At 47.7% G+C, this 12259-nt stretch overlaps 1 protein-coding gene across 2 annotated transcripts in view; it reads right to left on the bottom strand.

Annotated features, from left to right (window-relative positions):
- The window catches only part of MMP24 (matrix metallopeptidase 24), a 41793-nt gene that overhangs the window by 15397 nt on the left and 14137 nt on the right, over positions 1 to 12259 (bottom strand). For both annotated transcript variants that reach the window (XM_047745495.1, XM_047745496.1), the window contains exons 2-4: positions 8017 to 8165; positions 3912 to 4028; positions 1897 to 2201 (exon numbers count right to left, since the gene is read on the bottom strand). In XM_047745495.1, coding sequence (XP_047601451.1) covers positions 1897 to 2201; positions 3912 to 4028; positions 8017 to 8165 — 571 coding nt within the window. The remainder of the gene's footprint in view (positions 1 to 1896; positions 2202 to 3911; positions 4029 to 8016; positions 8166 to 12259) is intronic.

The following is a 12259-nucleotide window of genomic DNA, read 5'->3' as shown; positions in this document are numbered from 1 at the left end:
GGCTGAGCCTTGGCCGAGTCACCCTTTGACAGATAAGCCAAGAGAGTTGCTGATCCCTGATCCACGCAATGATCTGAAATGTTCTCAAGGAGCTTCCCCAGCCCCAGACACCAGACTGAGCCCCTGAGGAACAGGGCCTGTAGGAGTCTCCTCTCAGCCTGCAGCACAGCTGAGGGAAAAGAACACCCCGTGTTTCCCGGACGTACCTAAGTTTAAGAATCAGAATGCCCAGGGGAAGGGCCTAGGAATCTGTTTCTAACAAGGATCTCAGGGGATTCTTATGACAAGGCAAGTGAGGGGAAACTCTGGGGACCAAGCCAGTATTTCTCAAGGTGAGGGAACGTCTATATCGGAGGTTCCTGGAGCATTTATCACACCAAGCGCAGATCCCCAGGCCTGACCCCAGAATCAAAGAATCAGAGTAGCAAGAGGTTAGGGGCCTGGAACCTGGAATGGGCATTCTTTAGAAAGATTTCTGGACGATTCTGGTGTGCCCTGCAGTTTGAGGACCATGGGAGCTTAGCTTGGTAGCTAAGAGTATGTGTTCCAGGGGTGCCTGGCTGGCTTAGACATTAGAGCACGAAACTCGATCTCAGGATCATGAGTTTGAGCCCCACATTGGGGGCAGTGGTTACTTAAAAAAAAGAAGAAAGAAAGAAAGTGCTCCAGAGTCATAATGCCCAGGTTCAAAGCCTCATCTCACCATTCACCGCCTATGGGACTGTAGGAAGACTACTTAATGTTTCTATAGACTTCAGTTTACCTATCTGTAAAATGGGGATGATGATAATGATATATACATATTACATAGTATGTGAAAAGCACTTGACACAGGCCTTGGAATCTCAATATGCTAATCATTATCTATTCTCATCTCAAAGTCAGAATCCTCTATCCCTTTCTCCTCCAGACCCCCTCTGCCTCTTCTTATTTTCTTGGTACTTCCACTACCTCCTTCAGTGGTTTGCTTTGTGACAGAGTTGCTTATGCACACGTGTCTCCCCCAACTCAACTGTGGACTATCAGAGGGCAGAGACCATGTCTTTTTTGTTTAAATGTTTGGGTATCCTCTTCCCTGGGCTGTGTATCATGTTACACTAGTGTTGGAAGAGGGCTTAGAGATCACCTAGTCTAGTCCCTCATTTTTATATGCGGGGATACTAAGAGGGAATCATTTGCTTCTAGTCACAGAGCCGAGTGACTGGGCTGTTTTGGGCCCTTGCACTGCTGGTTACCAGCTGTGCCATTTGAGCCCCAAGCCCTTTATCTTAAAAATGGGCATAATGATGTCCACTTGCCTACTTACTAAGCAAGTGCCTTGGGAGTAAATACTGATGAGGAATGCTTTTGGAAGCTCAAGAGTATTGTTACTCACACTGTGCAATATGACCGTGGCTCCATATAGCACCCATTGAGTTACAGGGGTGAAAAGCAAGTTACCCAAGGATACTAGAGTGATTATGGGGCCCATTATTCACCCATGAAGTTGACATAAAGGAGAGAGAGTCATGTCACCTTGTACGATGTACCTTTGAAGCCCTTAGCAGCCAGACCAGGCACTACCATTTTCAGACCCCACTTTCCGCTTGAATGATGTTTTTACCTTTTTCTCCAGCCTCTGATCCATGACTTCCTCTTCCTATTCATGGCCTAACCCCTCCTTCTGGACTCACCCCACGTTAGAACCATTTACCAAGTGATCTGATCCATCTGCATGGATGGGCCAGTGTTGAACATTATCAGAGATCTCAGTTTCCACCCTCTTAGGTTCTTAGCTCTAGGACACAAAGCTCCAGAACAGGAAACTCATCTACGGCATCCCAAGCTCTTCCCTGGGGTGTCTTTCCATGACAACTGAGCAATCCAGGGCCGACCCTGTTCTCCTCATGGCCTTACCATCATGGTTGGCATTTCCTAGTGTCCACGGCTCATCTGAGTCAAAGTGAGTGTCTCCTCCAATCCCTGGGCCAGGAAAGTAGGCGTGGGCCAGGAATCCCCCTTCTCCATCAAATGGGGAGCTGTCGCCATGGAAACCAGAAGCAAAGAAGATCATGATGTCTGCCTCCTTCCGGTCACTTTTGATCTCATGGTATGGCACCTCTTCAAAGGTCAGCGGGGTCACCTTCTGCCAGACGTCAAAAGCCTGGCGAATCGCTTTCCGTGTGTCTAGCTCACCCACCTTCGGGGTGTAGTTGTGAATGCTGGTGAGAGAGGGGAGAGTCAGTAGGGAGGAACCGTCAGAGTCAGAGGTTTGCATGATAATAGAATACCAGAGACCATATGGACCAGTCGTCTCCAAATTTTGAACCTTAGGATTCTGCTGAGTTACCTCTGGCATTGAAGAAGAGGCTGGGTGAAGCATTTGGGTCCCTACCCCTGCCTCAGTCTCAGTGGCTTAGCTTTAACTGAGGTCTTATATTTGACCTCTCACAAAGCTTGTGTTGAATACAGAATTCCATTCCAATGTGCAGGAAAGAAAGGGGGAGGGGAACAGCATTTTCAAAATTTTAAGTTTTTCTCCTAATACATAAAATGTATTTATAAAAGTTACAGAAATATTTAAACAGTGGAGAGTTTAAGTGATACATCCCTTTTACAAATATTTGGTACCAATTACCCAACTATTGCTTGTCAACCTGGGAAGTTGGTATACAGTGGTATCTGAGTTTGTCAGTTAAAGACTTAGTGATTTAAGGTTACAAGAGCCATATTGAATGGTTCTCCATACAGGGCATCACTACTGGGTGCTCTGCCCCATGAACACCTGGGTAAGGATTATTCACCCATTCTATAGGTAAGGAAACTGAGGCCCAGAGAGGTCGATGATAGAAGTTAAGGTTAGAAGCCAGTTCTTTCTCTTGATTCATTCTACCTCTTTAGGATACCTTAAGAGTCTATCGAGTTTCTAACCCAGATTCTTTTTAAGTTTCCTTCTCTTGTCAGATTTCTGGAAAAAAAATCAAGTTCTAGTCTCTATCGTTCATTAGCAGAAGAGCCCTTCATTCTTCAGTTTTAAGAATTTCTGTCTTAGGGGCGGTGCATTCAGTTAAGTGTCTGCCTTCGGCTCAGGTCATAATCCCAGGGTCCTGGGATTGAGCTCTGAGTCGGGCTCCCTGCTTGGCAAGGATCCTGCTTCTTTTCCCTCTGCCCCCCCCACTTGTGCTCTCTCTCTCTCTCTCTCTCTCTAATAAATATATAAAATCTTTTTTTTTTTTTTTTTTTTTTATTAAGGGATCTCTGTCTTAGGTCCTACCCCTAACCCCAGGGCATCTACCTGAGATGGAGTCAGGGCCTTGAGAGGTGCCAACTAGAGCCCATCTGAGTCTGCTCTATGCCTGGCCTCGGCCTCAGCCCCACTCTGAATCGTGCTGTCTGAGTCCGCTGTGCTGGGCTCCATCACCCCTGTCCTCGGTCACTGATCTGACTTGGGGACTGATCCTCCTCTGCCCTTTGGTTTCCCCAGACAGTTCAGGAGCGACGTTGTTGTGATTCATTTCCCTTAGGAGTCAACTAGAACGGTGCTGGGAAGTTCAGGTGACGTCCATGGGGGCTCAGTGGAGAAGGGACCCAGATCAAAGGGAGTGAGTAGGATTTGGCAAGCAGGGACAGGGAGAGTGCGTGCAGCCCTGGATTTTTATCACAGCACAAAGCTGCTGAACAATCCATACCCCACTTTCTAAAAACTGTAGGACTCTAAGCAGGACACAACTAATGAGCCCCCAAAGGAACAAACACACCTGAAGTTGGAGACATAGCATCCTCTGGAAGCCACCAGGGGGACGAAGTCATAGGCCCTCCGCACCCGGTCCTGATGCCGGCATACCTGGTTCTCACCCCCATCACACACCCACCACCTACAGCAGGAGCGGGTGGAGCCGAAGCCAGGAATGGGGGGACAGGGAGGTAAGCACCTGTAGGTGATGTGTTTCTGCCTCCACTTCTGTCCAGTCAGAGCATAGCGCTTGTTCCTCCGCCTGTGGCTCGAGTGGGGGTGATCAGGGACACCGCAGCGGGGCTTCTTCATCCACCTGGGCAGAGAGGACACACATGCACGTGCTGTGGTCACCCAGCACTCTAGGAAGGCCAGACAGGTTTCCCAGTCCATGTTGAAATGGCCGTGTACTCCCGCGTCCTGGATTGGGGACCCTGGCTCTGATGGGCTCCCTCGCGGGACATGACCCACTGGTTACTCGACTCCTTCGCTCACGACTGATTATGAAGACAGGGGGCTGCACGGCTCAGAGGCGTGGGCTTGATAGTTCCAGCTCCACCACTCATCGTGGGAGCCCAGGCAAGCGAATTATTGTGAACCTCAGTTTCCCCATCGACAACTCGAGAATTCTCGCTCTCGCTGTTCTTAGGTTGTAGTAAGCCTTAGTCTATGTAGAAACACCCTGTAAATGGGATGAGGTCACCTCACTCCCTGCTTTAAAACCCTCCAACGATGTCCCCAAATACCTAGAATGAATGCAAACTCCTCATGTCGGCCTGCAGGGATATACATGATCTAGGCCCTGAGTCCTCTTCAAGGGGAAGGCCCCCCCCCCCTGCCGCCCCCTACACTGGGCTCCCAGCCACATGGCCTTCCTGCTGGGCCTGGCACAGGTCAAGATGATTCCCACTTCAGGGTCTTTGTTTCTTCTGCTTACAATGCTCTTCTTCTCCACATGATCTGTTCCCTTACTTCTTTAAGGTCTCTGATGTTACTCTGATGTGAAGATGTTACCCCTTCAGAGAGGACTTCCCTGCCCACCTCCTCTGAAATAGCTCCCCCCTCTCATCCTACGGCTATCCGCTTATCCTGCTTAATTTTTCTTCATAGCATTGATCATCGCCTGAAACTATATTGTATATTAGCTTTTTTGTTTATTCTTTGTCTCTCTTAGCAGATTCTAAGTTCCGTGAACATAGGAACCTTGCCTGTGTAGTGCCTAACCCAGAAGATGTTTGCTAATGATTTGCTGAATGAATCAGAGAATGAATCAGAACCGCCCAGCAGCAGAGTGGCATAGCTCCTAAGACAGCAAATTCCCTTTCACTAGAGCTGTTCAGAAAGTGGCTAAACACCTGTAGGGCTTGGAACAGAATTCTCTGCTGCAGTTCATACGCTGTGTTGTGATTTTAAATCTATTAGTGTATCGCCTCTAACAAATGGCAGATTCTTTGAGGACTGGAACGGCATCGTATTCATCATCGTGTCCCCAGGAGCTAGCCCAGTGCCTGGAACTAAGTGAATCCCAATAACTGTTATCAGGTTAAATGACATTAGGGAACCGTAAGCCTGGGACATCGTTGGGGATATCAAAAAGAGGGCAGGGTAGGAGATTTTAGAAGATCGTAGTTGATTGGGGCCCAGGCCATCCTTGCATTTTATGTCCTTGTGCTGGCCTAGTGACCAACTCACTAAACCACAGCTGGAGATTGTTGGAAGGGCCAACAGTCCACCTCCTGGGCAGCTGCTGAAAGCCGTTGCCATGGGCAATATAGAGGAGAGGAAACAGAGACTATTGTCACCAAATAGTAAAAGGCCCCCGAGGGACTTCACTAGGTCTTACTCATCTTTGCAGGCTTCCTGTTGCCTCGAGTGCCTCTACTCAGAAATCAATACTAAAAAACACAATAATAACAATATCACGTATTGGTACAAACGTTTCTAATTTTTACAGAGTTTGGCGTTCTTTTGAAGACTTTTTTTTTTTTTTGATTCTCAAAACAGCTTTGTGAGGTGACCAGAAATTATTTATCCTCATTTTTGCAGAGGAGTGAAAAGATACACAGATAAATCGAGTAACTTGCAGAATACAGCCATTGAGGCAGGACAGGGACTTACTTGAATGAGTAAATGAGCTAGTAATTCATGCAAGTTGACAAACAAAACAAGACAATAGAAGCTGGGGCTTTTCTTTCCTCAGGCCTAGCACAAGTTTGGGCTTGAGGATATGCTGAATGAAGGAATGTGTGACATTTTCCGAGGTAGGCACTCAAAAAGTAGTACTTTTAAATGGCTGCTCTGGCTTCCTTTCCCTGATGGTCCTTAGGAAGAACCAGGAGCCACCTGTGCGACAACCAAGGCTGAGGTAGGCCTGGAAGGGCCCCTGGGGAGGAAACAGGCCCAGAGAAAGGCAGTGACTGTCAAGGTCACAGAGCTGGAATAGAAACTAAGGTCTTTAAATTCTACCCCACAAAACAGCCTCCCCACTCAGGTCTGGGATGAAGTGAGTGCGCCTTCTCCCTTGTCGTGCCTCCAAGACCATGTTCCCTGCCTTCCTACAAAGAAGTGGGGGCAGACCTGCACGTGGGAAATGCCATCCTCCTCCCCCAGCTCGTTCCCTCCACCTCCTCCTCTCTTGGTCCACCTGCCACTCTCTGAACCCTGTCCAGCAGGCCTGGGGCTTTCTGGAACAGAGTAAAACCCAAGGCCAGTTGGTGCCTCAGCAGAGACACCAGCGCTCCTACCCCAGGATGCACGGCCACGAGGCCCGAACAAAGCCCTCAAAATAACCTCTGCTTTGAATTCGGCCGGGCTCTCTGTAACCGGCTGCCTGCAGAGGCCACAGGGCCACGGCATCTACCGTCACCACTCCATCATCGCAGCAGTGAAACATATTGTCTCCGAAGTTCACAATCTCTCAGTCAGAGAACCCGAGGACTCGAAAATGTTCGTACAGAATTAGAAGATCAGAAAACCTCAGACTCAACCCAATTTTAACAGCTTAGAAAAATGGGATCTAGAATTGGAGACCCATAATCCAGCACTCCCCTTTGCACGTGAACAAGCTGAGGCCCAGAAAGATGAGTCTCTCCCAGGGGTGACTCAGGCCCAGGGTGGATGGATCCTGGATCGGCCCCTACCTACCACCTCCCTGCACATGGCCCTGGGGCCCTGCTCCCTGCTGCTACCTGGGCTCAGGACCCCCAGCCCTCCCCATCTCCTTGGGACCCTCCCCCAGCTCGCTGCCATGGCTTTGTGGTGGCAATGGCTTTCCTTGTGCAGCGTTAATGACTTTCAAGGCTACTTCTCAAACAAATGTAAGGATGTTTAATTCTCTGCTATCTTCAAACGAACAAACAAACCAACAAAAATCTATCCACCTCTAGCTACCCTCTATTCCTCCTTCACTGTCAGGCTTCTAGCAAGTTTTGCCTCCACTCGCCACCTCAACTCCCCTCCTGCGCTCCTCCCCACTGCAGTCGGACCTTGTCTCCACCAGTCCACAGAGCCTGCACTGGTCTCCTCCCTTCTAGACTCGGCCCCGGTGCTCTTCTGTCTCCTAACTGCTCTGCAGCAGCCGGGCCCACTGACCGTGATCCCCTTCTGCTCCAGGACACAGAACCCCGTCTTCCTATACTGCTCTGGCTGCTCTTTTTCAGCCCCCATCCTGGGTTCCGTTCCTATCACTCCGTCTCTTCCTCCTCTTTGTACTTCCTCTGAGTAAACGCAACCAAGCTCATGGTCTGGCTTCTCTGGAGTACCTCCCTGAAAATTCGTGTTTCCTTCTGTGTTCTAGACTGGTGCAGCCAGATGATTGCACTTTTCATGGCGTGGTGAGCCTCTGGAGGGCAGGGCTCATAGGATCAAGTCCAGTGCCTGGCACACGTGGGCATTCAATGATATTTGAAAAATGGAAAAAGTGGAACGAGTTGCCAACTCATTATCATTCTGGAGTTGTTTGTACCAAGGGAGATGTGTACGTCTCAGAGAAAGCCAGAGCGGTGACTCAAAGAGCCAAAAGCTATTAGAGTCAGGGGAGATTTAAGACTCCCCTCTCACAAAACTGCTCATTGTGCTGATAAGGAAACTGAGGTCCAGAAGGGTTAAGGTCATGCCTCAAATTTAGGGCAGAGCCCCTCCCCCACTCACATAGGAAAGGGCACCTTGGGGTACCCACTGGGTGATACTGCAGGAGTGAAAGACAGGCAGACAGGATGGGCATGGTATATACACGGGGGCCGTGACAAATATGAACCCAAATGTAAGTCTGGAAAGTAGGGCACGATGGCCTACGCAGATCTTACTCGATTGTTGTCTGATCCAATACCCCTGTGACGGGGATCCCATAAAACTGCTGCATGGTGGAGACTGCTGACTGTAAGGCCTTCCCTGAGTGCAGCGCGGGCGCCCGGGAGTCCGAGGGGAGCAGGTAGCCATAGGACTTTAGCCAGTTCTGAAAGACACGGGAAAGAGAAAGACGCATCATAATGCAGAAGGCTCCGATCTACCGATCTGCCCTTGAAACTCGGGATCATTTTACTGAAGGGATTCATGCTCTGATTGCTTCCTCCTTCGTTCCCTCCTGCACACGCACTGGTAAGCTAATCTCCAGAAAACCCAGCTCTCGTTTGCTCCCTCGCCATGACGTGTTCATGGGCTCTCTACTGGCTACAGAATAAAAGATTAAATTTGCATTCAAGGCTGTCTGGTACCCTGCCTCTTTACTCCCTTATGCAGTGGTTTCCGCTGAAATGTAACTAGTCATGCATGAGCATAAGAATGCTTCTTCTCTGAAGCAGACCAGCCTGTTAAAATGTGCGCTCCAGAACCGCTGTGTCGAACGTCAGAGTCGGCTGAAGAATCATGTTATAGAATCCTTATTGACCTGAGATTATATACCGGCTTTATCGCTAACCCCTCCAAAAGAGCAAGCCATCCTAAGTACATATAAGCAAAATAATGCATTCTTTAATTTAAATATAAATACATAAATGCATGCATAGGAAAAAAGCATAGACGGGCACACATAAAAAAATAAAAAAAATAATAGCATGGTTATGTAAGAGAATTTCTTGTTTTTAGAAAATATCCACTGAAGTATTTTGGCTTATATAATGGTGCACGATGTCTGCAACTTTTTCTTAAACAGATTCAGAAAAGAGAGAGGGAGAGGAGGGGCGGGGGACAAATGTAGTAAAACGTTAAGAATTGGGAAAACCAGGTGAAGGGTATTCAGGACTTCTTTGTCCTATTCTGGAAAAGTTCTCCAAAAGTCTGAAATGATGTCAAAAATATTTTTTTTAAATAAAAATAGAATTAACCAGGAGCATCCTCCATTAGAGGATCACGGAGGAGCATTTCTGTTTTCTAAGTTTTAGGCATGGAGTCATTTAAAAAGGGGAGGAACACTTTGAAAGGGCAAGAATGTTGGAAAGTAACTTGGAAGAAGAAACTCAAACAGACAATGACTCCGGAAGACAGCAAAGTAGAAATGTTTATTCCCACTGACAGGCATGCGGGGATGGAAGCCTGAAGAAACCAGAGCACGGGGAAATATCTGTGGCATCAGTTGGAAAATGAGGGAAACCCCCATGGGACTCTTGAACCCACCAGCATTTACAGCGCCACCGCCCCATGCTGGTCTCTGAGCCAGATGGAAGCTTCAGCCCACCCTCAGAGAATTACCCTGCACACCACGTGATTTAAGGAAGGAGAAAGAACTTAGAAAACAATATTATTCCCATTGTGATTTTTGCTTCTTGTTTCTATACCAACAGTCTTATTGTGGATGTGTCTATCATTACAAGTCAAAGCAAACCAGGGAAGGAAGCAGACCAGAAACTAGAAATAAGTTATTATTTTTTTCATCTAAGGTGACTATAACATCTTTATTGCCTTGTGATAAATGCAGCTGACTGATTAAAAACAAAACAGAACAATAAAGTCTTAACCTCTACAACAGCATGACAGCCTTACCACCTTCACACTGAGACCTAGAACATGTCTTTCACTCCAAATTATGGCAACAAGATACCAATACTTCTTGCACTTTTTCAAACACTGACTCTCTCTCATGCTTTTGTATGTTTTTCCCTGGCCCTGGCATACTCACTCCTTAGGCGAAAATCTTTCATTATTTTAAGGCTCCACTCATAAATTACTAGAAGACTTCCCTCACCCCCCCCAAACTAAGTCATTTTCTTCCTCTTTTGTGCTCCCCCAATCCCCCATCGTAGATAGTATAGACCTTACAGTACTGGGTTCTAATCCTTACTTGACCTTTGAGACTCTAAGTGCCTTAAGGGAAGGGTCTGTGTTCTACTCATCTCTCTTCATCCAGTGCCTGGAAGTGCCTGACACCCAGTGCTGCTCCTCATATCTGCTCAATGAACATAACTGGGCAGTCACTGCATGCCAGGCACCGTGCAATGCTCTGGGGATACAAAGATGCCTAAGGAGCTCACAGCCCCACAAGTAAACCCACCATGAAAACACAGCCCTAAAAGTCAGGTGTGTACAGGGTTCTATGGGAGAATGAGAGAGATGTGTCTTCTCCACATGGGGGTGGGGACCAGGAGAGGGGAACTCAGGGGACGCTCCCAGGCAGAGAGGGACTGAAGCAGTGTTGAGGCATACAGTATGAGCAATTGTGGGAGGGGAGCACAGCGCATTCCAAGAGGGGTTTGAAATGATGAAGAATTGGGGGAGCACAGCGCATTCCAAGAGGGGTTTGAAATGATGAAGAATCGGGGGAGGGTAGCGTGGTGATGAGAGGAGGAGAAGGAGGATGTGGAGGGAGATGATATGTCATTATGTGTTCACAAAGTGGGAAAATTACAGAGAATCACTTGTGACTTTGACTGTGGCCCAGGATCAGCCAAAAAGCTCAAGTAAATAATCTAGAAATGGACATGACAGCACAGCTAAGTTACCCACTATTCATCCTGGTGCTCTAGCTGCTACCCCCAGGTTAAGTCATGCCATCGAAACATTACATCCCTGCACTGCATCCTTTCAGCCAGAATGGTACATTCTGGTACATTAGGTTCCTTTTTAAAATGAAAACCTCAGTGAAGAATTATTGGGTTGAATAAACAAGGCGTATGGTGGGAAAGAGGTACACAGTTCTGAGATCAAATCCTGACTTCTCTGCTCACTGGCCATGTGATGCCAGGCAAACTGAACTTCAGTTTCCTAGTGTGTAAAATGCGAACTGTAATTCCTCCTCCACAGGATTACTGTTAAGATAAAATGAACAAATGTCCTTGACACATAATCACGCAAAGGTGTTTGCTATTGCTGGGGATGGTGTCTCTGTTATCTTTTGCAAACTCAACATGGAAAACTTGGTCTCTGACTCCTTTGGCTTTTGAAATCTAGTCATCCCACCCTCCCACATTCTCCCTGGACCAAGAGCCAGTCCTAATGGGTCCTGTGGAGGGCAGCAGTCTGCTTGCCCCTAACTGGCAGGTGGCCGTGACCATCTCTTCCACAGTGCCTGGAGCACTGCTCAGAGGAGAACTGACAGCTGGCTTGAATTGGATACTCTTCACCCTCACTCAACTTTCTTAGGCCCAAATACAGTCGCTTTCTATCAAGCTTTAGCTTGATGAAAATGTTTTCCCTGCAGGAGATTATGTTTTCTGGATCCAGAAAGTGGACACTGGGTGACCCAGGGGTTTTCCCTCTTGGCCTTTCCCCCAAGAATCCGTCAGCCAAATGTATGGCTTAAATATGGAACATGGTGAGACCTGGAAGTAACTTACTTTTTTCATCTTTCCCACCGCCAAGTTATGTTTCATCCTTAAAAGTCTTACTTACAACCCTTGTCTCAACCTGTAAGCTGTCTCAAACCCTTCCAGAAAGAGGTGTGGCACAGATCTAAAATAAATGGAATTCCTCGTTATCTGTGGAGTTTACACTCTGGAAACCCAACTAAGATGAATTATGGCATTTGGGAAATGGCTGGGGATCTTTGGACAGATACCACTGACAAACCAGGCAGCCAACTGAGTTCTTTGAGCCAACTGAGGAGTTCCTCTGAACTAGCACAGGAATTCAGAACTTTCTCCCCTTCTGCCCTCATTACTGTTTATGGTAAGAGATAAGGAACAGGGAACTCTGGGCATAAACCTACTCCAGCCTTTGACAACCTGGGGGAATTAAAAATAGCTCCTCCTCAGTAAATGGCAACCTGGTTTACCCCTCTTTTTCTGGGCTACCCGAGCAAGGAGTCACTCAGGGGCCACATAGGATGTGCTATGAAGGTCACAGAGTCTAGCTCAGCAGCATCGGGAGCTAGGACCTAAGGATCCTAGGCAGGTCCTAGGCAAATGTCTCTATCAGACCGAAACACGAGAATGGATCAGCCTTCTCTAAGCTCTGCTTCTGCTTCCCTCCCAGGTTCACTGGAAACTATCCTCAGAGCTCAGGGGCAGACCCCTAAGAAGGAAAATGGGAGGGGGAAGGGCTAGTCAAAGGACAGCTCCAAACCAGGGAACAGGGCATAGAGATTAGACCTGTGTGTGTATATGTACGTGAACGCGT

This window comes from Lutra lutra, chromosome 9, assembly GCF_902655055.1.
Source record: "Lutra lutra chromosome 9, mLutLut1.2, whole genome shotgun sequence".
Classification (NCBI taxonomy): Eukaryota; Metazoa; Chordata; class Mammalia; order Carnivora; family Mustelidae; genus Lutra; species Lutra lutra.
This window is presented reverse-complemented; position numbering and strand designations above follow the sequence as displayed.